At 43.9% G+C, this 20,066-nt stretch overlaps 1 protein-coding gene across 1 annotated transcript in view; it reads left to right on the top strand.

Annotated features, from left to right (window-relative positions):
* The window catches only part of LOC142774772 (protein O-mannosyl-transferase TMTC1-like), a 64,054-nt gene that overhangs the window by 29,933 nt on the left and 14,055 nt on the right, over window positions 1-20,066 (top strand). Inside the window, exons 5-7 of the mRNA XM_075875806.1 lie at window positions 6,546-6,649; window positions 15,544-15,745; window positions 17,479-17,654. Of these exons, the coding sequence (XP_075731921.1) occupies window positions 6,546-6,649; window positions 15,544-15,745; window positions 17,479-17,654 (482 nt within the window). The remainder of the gene's footprint in view (window positions 1-6,545; window positions 6,650-15,543; window positions 15,746-17,478; window positions 17,655-20,066) is intronic.

The raw sequence follows: 20,066 nt of genomic DNA, 5'->3' as shown, positions 1-20,066 counted from the left end.
AACGTCGTTTGGTGTAATTTCGTCGCAAATCGATAGCTTTCGTTACACGTGATATGGGCGACACGCAAATTACCATCGCTGTACCACTATACAGATTATATTTGAAGATAATATTTATATATATATATATATATATTATATATATATATATGTATATATATTGTATGAAATCTTGGTAGTCTTGCTAGCGACAGCGTTTAATTGAAGAAAGACCTCGCAAAACGAACGGGCAGAGCCAGTACACAGACGATGACGATGACGATGACCCAAAGTGGCAATGAGGCCAAAAATACAAGTGGATGATGGTGATCATGCAGGGATGAGGACGATGTAAGTAACAAATGCCCACACTAATTCCCCCCCCTTAGAAGCGGACACCTTGGCGATCGATAAACGGCGCAGTTTGGAACCATCCGCGAATACGTCTGCCTCGCATCAGAACAATAGCGCTGCCATGCTGTGCAGGAGTGATAGAACAAAGCGAACCAGTCGCTACTGTTTTCGTCAAGCTTCCCTCGATGAGTACGCGTGTACGCGCACTTATATGCTCTGGATCTTGCTTTCTTGTATGACCAGTATGCGCTAGTTATGCGCAGTCACTTCCTGAAATTTGTAAGGATAGCATGGTGATATCACAATTTTCGATCCTGCCTAGCTCGCCATATTTTCCCGTGTTTGCTCGCTTTCCATTAACTCTACAGCGGGAACAAGATTGTTTCGCATTAAATCCCGTGTGTTGCCGGCGTCATTAGTTATAAAAAAACCGTGTCTTAGGTAATGAAAACTTCAGAAAGATGCAGGTGAACGAAACAATGAAAATAATGATGGGAAGGAGGAAGTAACAAAAAGGAAGAAGGCGGGGAGGTTAACCAGAAAGACATCCGGTTGGCTACCCTACACTGGGGGATTAAGGAAGGGGACAAGAAAGACGAGAAAGAGGGAAAAGAGGAAAAAATTGGGGTGGGGGAGAGACTGACAGTTTTAACTGCAGCGTGTAGAACTCTACCGCATGTCAGAGGCGTTCACACAAGCCTGTCTTTCTCAGGAAACACAGCAGGGCTTTCACTGCCTTGTGGGCTGTCGAGGCATGTGTACGTTGCTGTAATAGCACCTGCACAGAAAGAGGCCGATCATCCAGTTGCCGCATTGCGTTGGCAAGTACTTGTCTATCTGAGGCAAATCGAGGACAATGACACAGCAGGTGTTCGATATTTTTGTCGGTGCCGCAAACATCGCACGCCGCACTGTCAGTAATTCCGATTAACGTGGTATAAGCTTTCGTAAGGCGATAGAGAAGCGAAGCTGCACGTCGATGTAGGCCGGGTGGAGGCCGGAGTTGTAGTGAAGGGTCGAGCTCGTGCAGTCGTGTACGTCGTATGCTTGGTTTGTTCCACTCAGTCAGTGTGAGACTGCGGGCCAGTTGACGAATGTGTCTCACCGCATCCGCTCCTGAAAGCGGTATCGGAACGCTGTTCGCTCCTTTATGTGACGTTCGAGCAGCATGATCTGCAGAATCATTGCCGCCTATACCATTATGCCCAGGTAACCACTGAAAGACGATGTCATGGCCTTTTTGTATGGTAGGTCAATTGGTCGTGGCATCCGCGTAGGAGAACTGATATCAGGCACTGTAACGCTAGTTTTGAGTCAGAAAACACAGCCCATTTACCTCGTCTTTCTTCTGAATTGATGTGTTGAGGTGCATTACACCGAGCCTCGAGTTCTGCCGTCGTTGAAGTTGTCACATGTGAAGTCTTAAAACGCCGAGTTACCCCTTGTAATGGCATAACAACTGCTCCACCTGAATTAGACGGCATAGTAGAGCCATCCGTGTAAATGTGCACGTGGTTACTGTAGTTTTCTTCCAGTAGGAATAGACTCAGTCGTTTCAAGGCATGTGTCGGTAAGTCCGATTTTCTCGTCATTCCTGGAATCAATAAGTGAACTCGCGGCCGGCTCAAGCTCCAAGGAGGAAGCAGTGGCTTTGATGCAGGTGCGTATGTCTCAGCAAACGATGAACGATGCTTGTAGACAATAGTGCCGTATGTCGTGCGGGGCCTTTCAGCAGCTAGGCTCGCCAGGTAGTGAGAAGGGTCCTGGCATAATGTCTGAGGTGCATGCGCATTGTCTCGTTAATAATATGCGTATTTATTGAGTGATTTGAGCGATGGCAATGGTTTCAGCCGTTGAAGCAATGCGGGGTACTCCGATGCATATCTTACGTGCTTGGGCTTGAATGCTCTGAATTGCGCGCAGGTTGGTCTTGCCGGTGTTAGATATTACAGGTAAGCTGTACCGTAAGAATCCGATAAACAGCACTCTGTACAGTTGTAGCGCGGATGGTATGGGCACTCCCCAATTCTTTCCTGCAAAGAATTTGAACATGTGGCATGTTGCGATCAGCCGCTTCTTCACATAGTTCACGTGTGAAGTCCACGACAGGTTTCTATCTATTATGACTCCCAAGAACCTGTGGCTTCTGCTGAACGATATGTATTCTTCATTAATCGATATACTGTAAGCAGACATTGGTTTCCTCGTGAACGCTACCACTGCACATTTTCCGCAGGACACCTCGAGGCCTTGTTTACGAAGATAGCATGACGTCGTTGTAGCAGCCTTCTGAAGACGGGCGCGAAGCTGAGGCCTTGTCACACCTGATGTCCAAATGCAGATGTCATCAGCATATACAGAAAATTCTACAGTGCTAGGTAGCTGCTCGACTAGACCAATGAGAGTTAGGTTGAAAAGGGTAGGGCTTAGCACTCCTCCCTCGGCTGCTGTAATAATCAGGTGTTGGGCCATTCGCTGTCATCACGTAAAATGATCTCAGCTGTGTGTAGCTGTACACCCACATATATATCTTGCCACCAAGACCTACTGTTTCCAAAGCACTAAGGATGGCTTCATGGGTGATATTGTCCTAAGCCCCCTTAACGTCTAGAAACAGGGTGGCGCAAGTCTCTTACAGGCTTTCTGGTGTTGAACATATGTCACTAGATCAACAACGTTGTCGATTGACGAATGGCCGCGCCTGAATCCGGTCATGGATACTGGATAGATTTCGTAGTGCTCTAAATACCACTGCATTCGTGTTAGAATCATTCAATTCATCGTTTTTCCCACACAACTGTCAAGTGCGATGGGACGGTATGAGGCAATATCCAAAGGAGATTTACCAGCCTTTAGAAGTGGAATGAGGCGACTTGACTTCCATGCCTGGGGAACCGTACCAGTCTGCCAGAAGTCGTTGTATAGGCGTAAGAGTGCCTTCCGAGCTTCGTCTCCAAAATTACAAAATGCACGATAGGTAATGCCGTCAGGACCGGGTGCTGAAGAACGTCTGCACAGAGCCAGTGCCGCCTCTAGCTCATCCATAGAAAACTGGAATTCAATACGGGGATCACGTGAGGGCGGTGGGTGTTCAAATGTTCCCGTTCTTGATACTGTGAAATTGGAATCACTGGCAATTGTTCTACAGAAAGATTCTGCGACGTCAATCTCTCTGCATCGAAAGTGAAGTGCCAGAGATGTAAACGGGTGTCGCTGACCCAAGGTTGTGCTAAGACCCCGGACAGTTCGCCATATCAGTGATAGGGGCTTTCGTGGATCCAACGACTCGCAAAAGGATGTCGAACGTCGCCTTCCCAGTTCATTCATGTGCCGCTGCATTTTCTTTTGAATGCGTCTAGCCAGCCTAAAATCATCCATGCACTTTGTCCGTCGGTACCGTCGTTCTGCACGACGGCGTATTGCGCGAAGTTTCTCAAGCTCGATGTCGAAATCGGTGCGCTTGTGACTAGTCAAGTGATTATGCGTGGTATTCTGCAGGACATCCTTTATCGAGTACTTTAGGTTATATGATGAGCCGTCGGTACAGCAGTCTTCCATTAACATTTTGAATTTCGGCCAATCGGTGTACTTGAGGCCTCTTGAGGACTTAGAGCTGGTGAAACCTTCTATACACAGGTAAGTTGGTATATGGTCGCTGCCCCGCGTTTCCAGATCTTAAAACCAGTGCACTTTCCTGGTAAGTGAGCGATAAACCAATATAAGGTCCAGGCAGCTGCTATAGGCTGATCCGCGTAATTATGTAGGGCTTCCATCGTTACAAACGCAGAGTCCGTACTACGAGGCTAAGGACACCAATTTTCTTCCTCTAGAGTTGTCCCTGGAGCTTCCCCATAGGATATGGTGGGTATTGAAGTCGCCAGTGATCACCCATGGCCTTGGAGTCGATGTCAGAATACCGCGTGAGCACTCGCAGTCAAGGCGGCTTGATGGAGATAAGTAAGTTCCGATAATCGTGAATGCAACCTTATCCTTCTTCACAGTAAGGCACACATACTGATTCCCTTCATCAGGCGAGACTCTGTGGTGAACGTAAGTGAGGTCATGGCGCATGAATACAATAACTTTGCTGCAGTCTCTGTGAGTACATAAAGCACTCTTGTCCTGACAGCTTGATTAAAGCACACAGGTTGGGTTCACAAATCACGATAATGGGGAAGTTGTTCACAAATACAAACTGTCTAAAATCAGACATGCGCGACTTCTGTCCTCTGGCGCTCCACTGAAAGACAGATGCATTCTTGACTTCCACTCGAAACGACGGTGCCTCACTGGCCATGGTTTTACCTTAGAGCTGCAAGCACCGGACTCAGGGTGACCAGCACATGCAGTGTGGTCTGCGCAGCTGAAGTCTTCATATTACTCAGTAGGACACGCATGGTACTCATCAGCGATTGCAGCAAGCTTATCACTTGATCTTCATTCATCGCATCACTGGTTTGAGGGGTCGTCGAGGGCGGCAGGATTTGATGCGGCTCCGAAGTAGGTTGACGTCGTTGAAGAGAGGGCCACTGTTCGGAAGGTGCGACTGCTGTCCCTTTCTTCTGTTTGGTAGTATCCGTCTTCAGTGAGCTCGGTGTTTGTGGGTCAGCCTCTTTGATAGAGAATGACATCTCTCTATCGGTAAAGCAGTTTTTCCGTGATGGTCATCGCCCACGACGCCGTCGTCGGCGTAGTGTAGCGGCAGCTTCTCTCTGCGTTGAATTGTCCCGCACCATGCGCCTGAGTACCGCGTGCTCGTTTCGCACCCGCGAGCAATCTTTGGATGAGGCCTCTTGAGCGCCGTGGCAGTTTGGACATCGTAGCATGGTGGAACTGCAGGCGTCTTTTGAGTGAGACTCAGCGCACCGCGGACACACAACTTTGTTCTCACAGACACCTTTTACGTGTCCCATCTTGAAGCACTTGTAGCATTGCAGTGGCTTCGGTATGTAAGGACGCACTGAGTGGCGAACATGGCCAACTTTGATATACGAGGGAAGGCTGTCTCCCTCGAACACAAGCCTCAAGCAGCGTGAGTTGCCGAGTCTGGTAATATGCGTGATGCGGGTGCCTTCAGTCGCTGGCTTTATTAGTATTGGCAGGTCATTAGCTGAGATGGAAAGATCCACATCATAAATGACGCCTACAGTGCCATTACAACCTGCAGCGACCATTGGCCGAACTTTCACGTTGCCGATTTCTGTTGTGTGCCGAAGGCTTTGCAGTGCGCTATGGTGCATAACGTCTACAGCAAGGACATTCTTGGTGCATTGATCCTCACGTATTTGATCTCGTTCGGCGCGGTTTCCTCGAGAACCACAGAAAGAACTTGCCTGTTGAGGAGTCGCAAGTTAGATGCAGGGTCTTCGGGCATAAACAGCATGGTGTGCGGCCACCGCTGTGGTGCAGTCTTAACGGTGGAAACACTTGCCGACGATGCCGTCGGCAGCAGTCTTCGTTTTGTAGATCGATTCATGACGACTGTGAAGTCATCATCCGATGACTCAAAGCCGTCCGAGTACAAATCGGTTGCTTCACTGTCGGTGTCGCTCGACGCGTTGCTACGCTTCCTGGACGACGAAGTCCGGCGCGACGGTTGCACGCCTGGAACATTCTCAGGTGTATCCTGAAGCATCACCGCAAAGGAGGGAGCGCCAGCTCCCAGGATTTCCAGGAAAACAAATTGAAAATACTGAGACACGGGCACAAGCGTGCTGTGATAATCACAGAAAATAATGATAATCACAGTGATTCCTATACACGTGCTGCCCCATAAAGTGCAATGTTGTCAGAACCAAAATGTGACTGAAGTGTCGGCGAATAGACGTAGAAGGTTTACTGTTTTTTTGTTCTTTAAAAGACATCATTAGGTTCTCTCAAAAAGAAATTAAGTATACCAGCAAGCAAAAAATTTCTGCCGTATAACTCATGGCTTCCGACCGAATAGCGTCCAACAAACCGAGGCTCTGTACCTTTTTCAATTCCTTCACATGACATATATTTATCAACTGCCTCCCTTTGCAATGTGAGAAATGTCTACTAGTTTAGTCCATAGACTGGCGCAACTACCCGGTGGATGGAAATTGTTGTCTTGAATGAACCCAGAAAATTTATGACGTTTTCGGAGAAATTACTGGCAGAAACTGAAGCAAGGAAAGCACTAGGCAATAACATCAATGCGCTAACATGTTGTTTTTTATTTCTATGTGCAGACGATATTGCTCCTATGCTTCAGGATATGCATTCTGCAAGGAAGCTTTCCTGAGTTTTCTGAGATGGACAACCCTGCAGCCTTCTCCTCGAAGCGTACAACCAGGTGAACGTACCTTTGAAATATGGCTAGTGACAGTAAGAAAGTATCCTAAATCATTAGGTTTCATTACAAATGCAATACCGGCTTATAACTATTATTTTACCCTTTTATTATCAGCAAGTGCACTTTTCCGCACTGTACACAGTAAAAATTTTTACACCCAGAAGTGTGTATATGAGCTTGTTCCGTGGACGACACCCTAAGGGTGTTAATTCAGCACCTTCCAAAAAGGGTGCTTTTTCATGCACCCTTAGAATAGGGTGTACATGTAAAAAAACTTTAGGGTGTTACAAAAACACCCTTAAGGAAGGGTGCCTTCGATGTCCATCACTTTTTTAGCAACCTCTGAGGAGGGTGCGAGAAGGGTGCACAAGGGTGTTCAGTGCCCATGGCAGGGGTGCCAGTATTCTTTTAAACTGCACTAATAGATATCGGAATGCACTGATTACACACTACTTGAAGAAAGTGGTCCTGATATTAATGGTGCACCACCTGTCGAGCTCCATTCATTGCGTCTGGGCAAAAATATAAACGCGTAGTATCGTATAAGAACTTGTGCTGGATCTATATATACTTCACAGTATATGCAGAATGCGCGTTACAGAAAATGAAGCCTTGCTGCCCTTGCATATTGCATTTATTTAATAGGCAAATAAAACAAACTTATCTTCTGCCACACAACTTTTTCACCAGATATACGTTCACGTATACGTACACGACACATGCAACACCTCAATGTTTATTATATTTATTCAGTTTCACTTCATTGACAATTCTTTGCAACATACAATTACACTGGTTTCAGTTTAGTATACTGCTTCAAGTACATAGAGACTACAAATAAAATATACGCTAATATATCCCTATAATTCTTTCAAGTATCTACAATCCCAGTGGTTTCCAGTTTAATACTCCTTCATGTACACAATCGGTTAATAGGAATGAAATACTGGCAAATATATACTTACGATTCTTTCAAATATATACAATCACCATGATTTCACTATATACGCCTTCATGTACACAATCGTTCCCAAGAAGTGATGCACACAAAAATATATATGGATAGTGTTTTCAAATGTATACAATCACTGTGCATTAGGCTTTGTATTCCTGGATGTATAACAATTGGTTATGAGAAATGATGTACATGCAAACATACGGGTTTTCGCACATATAACTTTAGCAAATACTTAAGAAACCAATACATTGATCAGAAATACAATAAGCTAAAAACGAACACAAAACTGCGTCAAAACACACAAAAAACAAAAGAGGTAATGCATAATTATGCCTAATGACACAGCTGGGTCAATTTATGCCGAATGTCCCAGCCATTTTGGCAACCATCTCAAATGTATTCGAAAAACTCGTGCTGCATTGAAAATAGAGAACTTCTGGAATATTTAGGAGAGGAAAAATATTTGGTCACGTGGCTGCCCTCTGAACTTCCTGGAATGCCGTCTAGGTGTTGTATGTGAAAAATTTTATTTTAAAAGCACCGCTCCTTCTTTTCATACGAAACTCGGTCTACATGTTACATAACAAGAGCTTAATTTGGGAGAGTTGGTTCATCGTGGTTGTGTGCTAGTCACAGCGCGACAACTTTAGAAAGAGACAGAAAGGACAGGAAAGAGCACAGACTGTCAACTGAATTTAATGAATGTGCTACGAGCGCTTTTATACGGAGTACAAGAACCGTGTTCATGCGCGACGACACGTGTGAGCACTACAAAATAATCTTAACTGTGAAAAGAATACTCCCTCTCAGAAAGGATAAGTGAACGTGTAGTGATGCACTGATCATTGGTTTACCTGATAAAAAATACTTCTAGAAACGTTAAATTGGCATTAAGTAAACCAATTCTCGTGACGAATGGGGCAAGGTTGACTATTCCTGTTGCTGTTTAGTACACACGCATTTGAATGCTTGCAAGGGGTGGAAAACAACACGCTAATATCATATCTGCTGGCTATTTTTTTAATTGTGAGACACATGATGTGGTATAACATGCAAAGGTTTTGGTCATTGTTTTTTGTTGGTCCTGTCTTCTTTAACTTTACTTTCTGCAGGAGGGTTTTGCAAACGGGTGTGATGATTCTGTTGGGATACCCAGCATCTTTTAGTCATTTAATCTCGTTTTTAAACCTGACCTCACCCTTGTGCTAACATGACTTCTGAAGGGTGGCCTGAGTACATGTGGTATCAATTCCTCTTTCTACTAATTTTGAATGCCCACTATGAAAAGGCAGGACATTCTTAGCACTCCTGGGCTGATAGCACCAGCCAATACCCCAACAGCATCATCACACTTGTTTGCGAAACCCTCCTGCAGAAAGTAAAGTTAAAGGAAACAGGACCAAAAGAAAAAGAGAATGACCAATCACCTTTGCATGTCACACGGTACTACGTACATAAGGTGTCTCACAATTTTAGGAAAAGAGCCAGCAGATATGACATTGTTGTTTTCCACCCCTTGCAAGCTTTCAAAAGTGCATGTACTTACAGCAACAGGAATAGTCAATCTTGCACCATTCGTCACTAGAATAGGTTTACTGAATGCCAATCTAATGTGTATAAGATTCCGCTAACATGTGGAAAAGTAAACATAGGACAAACTGGGCAATGCTTCAATGATCAAGCAAGACAGTATGCTTTAAATGTTACGAAAGGCTATAGTAGTCTCATGGCCAGGCACCGTAAAGAATGTAAGTGTAGTCCTAGGTTTCATAAAACACGGTTTTTGAAAAAAAAAGCAAGCAGAAAAATGAGAGATTTTAGAACTCTTTATCAGGAAGGCCAAGGATCGATGCATCAGTACACCTTCACTTATCTTTTCCGAAAAAGAGTATTCTTTTCTCGGTTAAAATTATTTTGTCATGGTCACACATGCGTTGTTGCAGATGAGCCCTGGTCTTGTGCTCAGTATAAAAACGCTCGTAGCACCTTCAAGAAAATTCAGTTGACAGTGCTCTTTACTGTCCTTTTTTCGATAAGATTTTTATTACAGAGAAAATTTCATTTTCTTACAATTTAGGTATAATGATGAGTTTTCATTGTATCACAACATGGAGCAAATTGCATCTCAATACGGACAAAAATCACAATTTTGTGAAATTCGTGATATTTTCTCGTATATTTCAGCAGCTTGAGAGGTCTAAAGATATTTTTTCCTCATAATATACCTTCTGTGGAGTAAGTATTCACTGCTCAGATATTCATACAAAGTGCAATATTGCAATAAAAATGCAAACATAACACATTTTGGCTTTATTCTTGGAAGCGAATGTGGCAAAAAAATTGCACTATTATTATTGAGCTTCAAATACCTTACAGAAGCACATTTACTTAACAGGTAGACCGAATTTGCTTTAGAAAAAATAAGCGGTAGTTTTAAAACGAAATTTTCCACAAACAGCACACAGACGGCATTATGCCAGGAAGTTATAAGCCAGCCACATGAACAAAACTTTTTTTCTCACTGAAATATTCTAGCAGTTCACTGTTTTCAACGCAGTAAGTCAGCACTTTTTTTTCAAATACAATTCAGATGGTCGCCAAAGTGGCTGGGACGTTTGGCATGGAATGGTCCAGCTATATTTAAGCAAAATACCTTACACAAATAACAATGTTCATCTACCATGACCACACTAGAAAAAGTTGTTCAGGCATTGTGACACTAAAATTTTCAGCGCCGTACTGCCTGAACAACTTCTTTGATAAACTCCAAACTCACGCCGAGAAAAAGCCGCTTAATCACGGTGGATGTTAAAGGCCTTGCGGCCGTAGACAATGTTGAAAATAAAAAAAATCAACTCATCAGTGCTGTCACTCCTTCTTCGTCATTACTGACACGGAAGATTTTTCGGTTATCCATGTGGAGGTTCAGGAAGTAGGCTTGCTCTAGGCTGGGGCCGGGTGTTAGACTACGCAGGACGTCAGTGGCACCCTCTAATCCTGTAATAAGAGCAAATATGACTTCTCATAAAAGGATGTTCGTGCTGTTCTGGCAGCACCATATATAAAGAATGTGTAGTGTGTATCCTTCGAAATGGCGTGTAATTGACATTACACTGAACTTGAAGCATACAACCCATACATTCCAATAATTTCGTATGATAAAGATAAGAGTTTTCCAGCATACAGCAAATTCCCGAAATGAGGTGAAGTGTAAGACTACAGCTCAAAAATGGCACTTACGAAAGCCTGAACTCACCCAAGAATCAAATTCCTTCTAGGGTAGTGAGCCAGTGTGAAAAACAATTCCTAAAGTACAACGTTCAGAACATGTAACATTAATCAAAATGCACAAGAAACTTACCTCTTCATGTACAAACAGTGAAGACATCTCTGCTTTCTCTTTTACATAAGAACAAATGATCTTGGGCGTGGCACTAGCGAAAAGGTCTGCAAAAAAAAGTAAAAGATTTACTGACCCTAATCACGCCTCTAACAGTCTGAGGAATTGTTACACGTCACCAATCAGTGCAATTCTGACTGCCTCTATAAGGGCATCAAAAATGAACAATTTTCTCGTTCTTTCTACTCTCACAAGACGTTCCGTCAATGGAATCTAATCCACATTTGACGCTGTGCTTCCTATTTGCCTGCTTTCTAGACGTAGGGCTGCGAACATGTGTTTTGTGCACCTAATCTAGCACAGAAATTCGTCATCTATAATTCAATCATCTTAATTCATTGTAATTTGATAAAAGATGTGATAGCTCGTCCAGTTTTTAAAGAGTTGCGGGCCTGCAATAGGCACTACCTTGCACGTATGAAAATACATCTTTTAAAAAAAAATTCAAAGCTTGCTTTCAGAAAAAGCGTCTGGCATATTTCGAGAACCAAGCCCATCCTCTGATGGCAATCAGGGGCACGCTATTAGCGATTATTGACTACGGTATTTACAAACGTAACCCGTGCCTAAATACTCAGTTAAACACAATCACGCAAGTAAGAGCGCTCGAACGACACCAACGCGCGCGGACGCCGACTACGTTGCAGCAGCCATGGCTTATGCTAGAGCTACCGCACATAGCTCCAACAGTCACGTATACTCTCTCGATTCTGTTATAACACCGAACATTATCGCAGATGAAAGCGAAGCACGAAAACAGCAAACAGAAACGAGGGAAAACAACGCACGGCGATGGCCACAACAACACGCCTTTGGAAGTCTGCTAGATCTTTCCCTGTTGCTGGTGGCACTTGTCCTAAATAGCTTAAAAGACCGAGGCGCACGTGCTGGGAGCGTCGCGGCATATCAGCACCTCCAACTATACCGTCTTTAAAGCAAAAAAAAAAGCCATTTCGTACAGTGCGCCTCTGTACATAATTTTTGCTTTTTCTTTCTTTTTTTGCGCTTACACCCACAGAAGCACGTTGCACATTTGAGTATTATTTGAAAGGTTATTACGATGTAGCCCAAAGCACATCTTAAAACAATATCAATCACTTTGTGCACTGTAGAGACAATGTGCGATCAGCAACTAATCCCGCCCTTGTTAAGTGATCACATCACTTACTGTATGAGTGATGCAGGTACTTACACAACATCGCGCATAGCAGTGTGAACTCGTTAAGTCACACGTTTAATCGGGCATCTGCAACAGGCCCGCGAACGCATGCTGTTGTAAATGGCTGGCAGCCTACTTCGGCAGAGCTGCTGCAGGCGCCCAGCTAGTGCTGTATGATTACGTTTTACGAAAACAGTACACTCACCGTTAGCAGGCCCACGTTGTCCGTGTCCGCCACTCCATGAATATTCCTTAATCCGAGCGTCACTTCGAACACGGTGTCATGCGTGACCACCATTGAATATGCGCCTGTTCGCTAGAACACACACAGCGACCAAGACCCCAGACCAACGCAACGCATTTGAAAGACGATGAGACAGAGAGAGCGACGTTGAGGGAGAGAAGGAATAGGCACTGGCGACGGCTAAAGCCCCGCGGCGGCGCCGCAGCTGTCGACGCAGGTGTTCGGTGACGCAACTATTCGCTTATCTACGCCGCCGATGTGGGAGCAACGCTGGCCGGTGTGAACGGAGGGGGGGGGGGGGGGAGGAGTGGAAAACCCGCCAGGACGGCGCCGAAGAGCAAACGCTATGGCGCATACGGCGGACGGCCGTTCCTCGCGCAATGACTCCTTGTAAATGGCAACTCTCCTTACAGCCAGTCGCACAGCGACGCAGGGGTTTTACCAGCCTCGGGTTCTTGGAGTATTTTGACGGAATGCGATTGCAGTGGGCGAAAAATAGTGAAGCAAAACTTGCGGAAAACAAAGTGCACCATGGAATGGCCAGAAACAATAATTATTTCGTCCTCGGTGGCATTAGCGGGAGAGCATCGCTACACCTTTTTCCAAAGGAATTTCTTTTTGCATTGTCTGTGTCTGGCACTTCCGCGTATGGTGCCGCAAACATTGAATGCGTAGTCGAAGCTGGAACAAAATAATCCACAGTCGCAGATGTTTAGAAGGCTTGTCACGCCCACGAAACATGCCGAGGTTGTTATAACAAACTTTTTGCTGGCCACATGATCAGCACATAATTCCATATGGTTACCCAATGAGCTAGCTAAGCACCTGTAACAAAGGCAGGGCACGTTCTTGTTAAACGTTGTTAATATAAACGATGGTTGGTTATGCATAAGTGCAGTGACAGCTTTCCGTGGGAATTAATCATAACCCACGTTTCTTAGCGTAGAAGCACCTCAACGGACCTAATCAGCTACCACAGCAAGTTCGTAAGCAACGATCAGGTACGAAAATGTGCAGCTGTTTTCCATGTACTGAATAGTCCATGTACAGTGCGTTGACAACCGCCATTCCTTAAGCCACCTCCCATATAGACTCCCAGTCTGAACAGGTGTGGGACCTTAAACAATAAGAAGCAGTGCCTCCCCCCCCGCACACACACACACGCAATTCGAGGGCGCACGGGCTGATACACACGCATACTTATTCACAGGCGCACACACATACACGTATACACACATACGGCCACACACACACGTTACCGTAAACGCACGCATGCATGGGCGTACACATGTGCACAGGCACGCTTAACACAAGCACGGACTCGCACATACACGCGCACGCACACATGCACGGGTGTACACACAATCGCGCTTGCACGCACTCTCGGGCGAACCTTATTTGTGTGTATATAATCTATAGCAAACATGCAGCTTATAACCAACGCTAAGGAAAGCTTTCGTAACATGGATTGCAGTTATTTGCCATTATAGATGAAACGCGATTTGCTTCTGCTGACATTCTGCTGTATTCGGAGAGCACCTTCACACATTCTAAGTCAATTAGGCCGTCATTTAACGCAAGGTCCACATATTCGTGCAGTAGCTGCGCTGCTCGGCCGCCAATCCGAAGGTCGCGGGTTCGATGCCGGCCGTGGCAGTCGAATTAAGGCGGAGGCGAAAAGGTAGAAGCCTTTGTACTGTGCGATATGAGCGCTCATTAAAGAACACCAAATGGTGAAAATCTCTGCAGCTTTCCACTACGACGACCCTCATAATCATATCGAGGTTTTTGAAACGTAAAATCCCAAATATTATAACTATGTGTTCTTCTTATGCTGCATATTCCATCTGATGAATCGGCCCCTACACCCTTCTCAGGCACAGAAGCACCCTTAGAGCCTATTTTAGGGTGCTATTGAGGCAAGCACCCAAACAAAGGGGTGCTTTTTTTTCAATCGACCATTTATGGGTGTTAAAGGGTGTTGCAAAGGGTGCTTTCTCGTAAAAGCACCCTTTTTACACCCTTTTGGGTGCAAAAATTTTTACTGTGTACATACCCTCAACTAGTGCCGGCATCTTTCAGGTCAAGACTAACTCCTAGTTGCACGCGCCGGAGCTTGTCGGTAACGCCTGTATACGTCAAGAGAGGAAAGTCAATATTTTTGATGTCTTAGCGCAATTATACTTTACACAAAGAACCTTTTTGCAGTAACTGCCTATCCACCATTAGTTTTGATAGCTTGCTTTACAGTTATGAAAAGTGTCTATTGTATCACCATATCGCAGACCCCCTCACTTATTAAAATATTTGAGATCGGCGATCTTTATTTGGGGGCAAGCGGTTCCTTGTATAGAAAAGAACAAGATTGCATTAGTGTCAATAGTCGAAAACTGAATTCTCACAATGTTTTCTCTCTTAGTCATTATGAAGTCTCGTATCCTGTGTCTCTAACTTTCAGAACATACATAAAAACTCGCGAAACGTCACAGAGATAAAGTTAAGATTTTCAAACGCAAGTCTTGCTTTACTTGGTATAAGACGTCACTTTCAAATGATAACGAGAAACAGCATTATAAAAAGACAGGCATTTTAAAATGCTCATCTTGAAAAATTTTTTATTAGTCCACTGTTGATTCCACGATGGCGTACATGATGTTTCAAAATAAAAGAATCAGTGAGAAAATGTCACGCAAAAAAACCAAACAAACAAAGTCGGGTATGGAGAAACGCGATAAAATGTAGTGCAGAACATTTATGCACGCTTAAATATTAAATACACAGTTCCGAGTAAAATTTCATTCCTCAGTAAACAATTTTATATATGCCGCAGCTTTTATTACTTCTCTATTGTATATGTCTAGTGTATAGATAAAGTTTTGAGTAGTAAAAATACTATAGAGTAATTTCATTTCTAACAACTCCAAAAAACAATACTCCAGGAAAACGGTATACTCAATTACTGGCACCTACATAAAAGAATCGAGCAACTGCTAACATCCTACTTTCACTTCAAAAAAAGTACAGAGCGTGTTGGCAGCACTGAACAAACAATATTAGGTGAATATGCTTATTTTATGATAAGCCTTGCGAAATCACGTCGCCCATCCTGACTCCTTCTTTTTCTTTACGACAGGCTACTGACTTACAGCTACTTGTGTGCCTTCAATGCCTGGCTCTTGCTGTGTCCACGCACCCTGTCATACGATTGGCAGATGGGCAGTATATCTCTCGTGACATCACCGTGCGACTGCAGAAATCTGGCTACACTGGCGTTACTCACTTCGCTATTGGCTCTTGGCTGGCGGATTTTGAGGAGATTGAAAAGAAAAAGCAGCGTGAGTTTGCCTTACGTTTTATGATTCTCATTCTGCGGCCCTTGCCTAGAAACGGAGTAGCAATGAGTCAACTTCAATTTCATGTATGTTTTTTTTGGAGGGGGGGCATTGGAATGGCAAATTTTGTGATGATCATGGTGCTACTAAGATCATGCCTTCACCTAACTGTTGTTTTATATTTCCTTCATGAAAACGTTTAATTATTATGTTTGTTTCGCGAGGTCGAACAAACCCAAATTTCAAATACGTAAAGCACTATATGGCGTCGCGTCGGTTTACGAGAAACCTTCACGAGATCAACCACCATTACCATCACGAAGTCAACGTGTATTCGGTCTTGTAGCGAGCGTGTAGCCAACATGCATTCAGTCCAGCTGGCCAGTTTGCTTATTCTGCTCACAACTGAGGGCAATGGCGTTTAAGCCTGCTTGCGCGAATTTTCTGTATGGTATGTTCCAGGGAAGCTCGACAATGCTATATTTATTCGCAGATGGTTCTTTGAAACTTGTCCTTCTAGAGGGTCACGAGATAAATCGTCTATCAGGTGAGTTTTTTTGTAAAACCAGAGAACAGGCTTCCCTATAACGGGACTAGTAGTCTCAAGAGTACACTTATACACTGGTTCACTCTTCTGGCTTGAAGAAAATAAATCAATGAAGGCGAATGGCCATGCACATACATTTGTAATGGGGGAACTTTTGTGTCCTTGTTTTTTTCACTATTTCATGCCTCTACTCTGAAAAAATTGAAGTAGCAGAATTTTCTCAAAAAGGATACATTGGCCATTCTGGCAGTAACACAGTCAGTGTTTTCAACAAGACCGAATAAACTTTCACAATCATAAACTTATAGCGGGCTTGCTCATTATAAAAGCAAGAACGACACTTTTACTAGTTGACACGAAAGCAAGGTTCACAGGCCGAAGTAATCATGAAGGTAGAGTGTGCAAACAAAAACACAAATAATGGGAACAAGACAACACAAACGCCATTTGGTCCCTTCTGTTGCGTCGCAGTCTGCACGCGTTACCTTCTTTTATGATGAGTCTTTACTGATTAGTTTGAGTTTCTGCCACTTTAAGCGTTACCTTTACCATTTGTACACATGTGCGTGAGTGTATTTGTGTTCTTGCATGTGTGTGTCTTCAGGCGAAACATTTAAGGGGCGAAGATCCTTAAGGCGTGTTTAGGTCGTCACCCGTATGTATGCATGTATGTAGTAACCACCGCACAGCATATCCACGAAGTGAATGATGATGAGTGGGGTGAAGCTTCGAAGGGTTTTATCGGCAAATAGTGAATCATCCGCCGCCTGCGTATGTCGTCTGTTTGTCTGTTCGACACATGGACGGACGTATGGATGGACGCATGGCCGGACGCACAGACTGGCACATGGAGGAAGGAGCACACGCACGGATGAATGCATGGACGGAGGGATAGACAGACGTAAAGAAGAACACACGGAAGGACGTACCAATGTACACGCGGACAGGCGGACGCATGGACAGACGAATGGATGCACGAATGGACACACGGACGGACGGAAGCAAGAACGAACGAATGAACGAAAGCGCGGACAGACTGATGGACGCTTCGCCCCACTAATCACCATTCACTCCGTGGATATGCTGTGACTTTTCGAATCATACACTGCGCAAAATTGTCACCAATATCTGTTGATAGGATTGTTTGAGAACTTTAAGCGATTTATATCATTTTATGTGACGCATGAAGCCTGCCAGTGGATCAAGAGAACAACTATATTACTACAACAACACTGAGCAACTGCATGACCCTTCCGTAAGACTACTGGTGCCCCTGCTCCTGACTGTGCTGCCATTCCTTCCGGCGTCCAACCTGTTCGTGACCGTCGGCTTCGTCGTAGCTGAGAGAGTCCTCTATATTCCCAGGTACGCAATACTTTTTAACAGCGCACATGATAGTAATTGTATGTGTACCTATGATAGCGGATAACGAATGGTGTTCAAAAGGCGCAATGATTTGATTGATTCCGATATGTGAAAAATAACTATTATATATGAATTGAACCGCGCAAACACATCTTTCAAGAAGACGTTGCAGCCTTTACCTAGTGGCGAAAGGCTGCAACTATCAGTGGAGCTACTTTTTTACCTAGCTTATGCTAGTAATGCCAAATATTTGCCAGATATCCTATGTTTTCGCTAGTAGTACTAAGTATGCCCAGGCATGCCTAGACATGTCCCATTTCTATCTGATGTCGATTTTAGTCAGGTCACTCTACTATTACGTGGTTTATGAAGGTAACATGCAACGTGACCAGCGATTACGAGGTTTATTTATGACGGCAACATGTGACATAACTGGCTGTGATGCGATGCAGCCTGATATCAGCCACCCGACTAATTGATACGTCTTTTTAGTCATGCGACTAGGTGTAGCATGATTTAGGGTGACGCGAGTGTTTTTCATTAAATGCAGATAAAGAGAGGTGACGTGAACGTTTTGTGATGTTCAGTCATGTGACTTTGCTACGTGGTTATAGTTAAGTGAGCAACGTTTCGTGATCTTACGTATTTTAGTCACATGGGAGAATAATTGTGACGGTATATATTATTCTGTCACCTAAGAGACTCACCCGTCCTAGATTTTGCATTCCACGCCAGAAAAGAAATCAGCGATCGTGTTATGGGAGCGAAGCGAAAGGTATAGGAGATTAAGCAAGCTTGTTCCTGTTCAGTGTGATCATTCCTGTTCACACTATCTGGACAAGGAAATCTAAAAAGCTCCACGCTGGGAAATAGAAAGTATCTTTGCGTATAGTTCACTTTCATTTTCGACGTAGTCACCTCACTCTGTGAACAATTTGACACCTTTTGACATTCACTAGGAAGCGTGTGGATAATAGCAAAGCATAAAAACATTACTTAAAATATATAGCGGAATTGAAAACTTTTAACTCTGGCAAAGGAGTTAATTTCATGTGGTGTGTGTACACCATCGCCGGTGGGCACTTTATTTAATCCCTATATACCTTCAAAAGGTTTTTTTGGGCAGTGAGTACCTTTGCCACATTAACACTGAAAACACAACGAAGCACGCTTTACAGGCAACTCCAAAACGATCACAATTATAGAGAAAGCTTGTGAAGAAGTGGCAACACTAAACTGTTGTCATATTACTTTCACGCGGAAGAGCTAAGTAACAGTTTAAAATGGCGTCTTTATTCGTGAAAAATTTAGGAATGCGGCAACGTGTACTTCCACACAAGAGACAAACAAAATAGCAGTCCTCAATTTTATTCGCCGCTTTGATGCATTGCTGGACTCATCGTAATTCACGTTTCGTAAGAAACCGACATTTTAATGAATCTTTTTAAAATCTATGCGAAACTATCTTTATTTTGTTTTTCATTTTATGTTATCTTTTCTTTGGTGGGTGCAACTGTCTCTTACGGGCAGCTGACGCAAAATTTTCCTGCTCTCTTCTCGCAATACGATGCTTCTCATGATCAAGCAAACAAAATGGGTAACATAGCGTTTGTCTTTTGCGAACTAGCTTGTTGACCTACTTGTCGTATATATCAGCGTACACTTTTCTAAACCTTCCCACCATACGCTTTAAGTTAAGCGTTTGCTTCGAAGCCTTGTACCTCGCGTTAACATAAACAGCGCAAGTTAAAAACACACGTACACATGAGATGAAAGACGTCTAAACAGTAAGTATCACTGCAGCGATACCTCTGCTCAAGGACTCTTTCATCGCTCGAAACTACTATGTTGCCCTGTACTTCTAAAGTTCAGAGCGACTTGGCAACTTTGCATGTTCACGGGAGGTGCCTGTGAGGCAATTGAATTGCCTCTCTTGGACGTACACAAGAAGAAAAATGAAGAGAAGACGGACGCTGCTTAGTCAATTGAGCTTGCTCTAGCATACAGACAAGAACTCGTATAATAATTCTGCGTCTTCAGTCGAACTACTGTCATACGAACACCTGCATCGTGCCTTGTTTTTTGACGCTTTATTAGACGTTTTGGTTCCTACAACGATATCAAGGAAACGTTTTACGTTTCACGAGCACGAACTGAGCTAAATTTCATTCCGCGGTGGTCTGTTGACATATTAGATTTTTCGATACGTTCTTTGACGTGGTCGTGTTTTTCCATTCTGCACGACGTTCACCCACCAACTTCACTGCCGCAATTCGTTGTGTACACGCACGCACAAGTAGCTTCATAGCTTCTTCAAAGATAGTGAAAATGCAAATGACTCTTTCACTAAAATATATAACCAGCGGTTTCTTTCTTCATATCCAGAAAAAATAGGCTAAACCTTTTGTTTTC

Source organism: Rhipicephalus microplus, chromosome 10 (genome assembly GCF_043290135.1).
Source record: "Rhipicephalus microplus isolate Deutch F79 chromosome 10, USDA_Rmic, whole genome shotgun sequence".
NCBI classification, from domain to species: Eukaryota; Metazoa; Arthropoda; class Arachnida; order Ixodida; family Ixodidae; genus Rhipicephalus; species Rhipicephalus microplus.
This window is presented reverse-complemented; position numbering and strand designations above follow the sequence as displayed.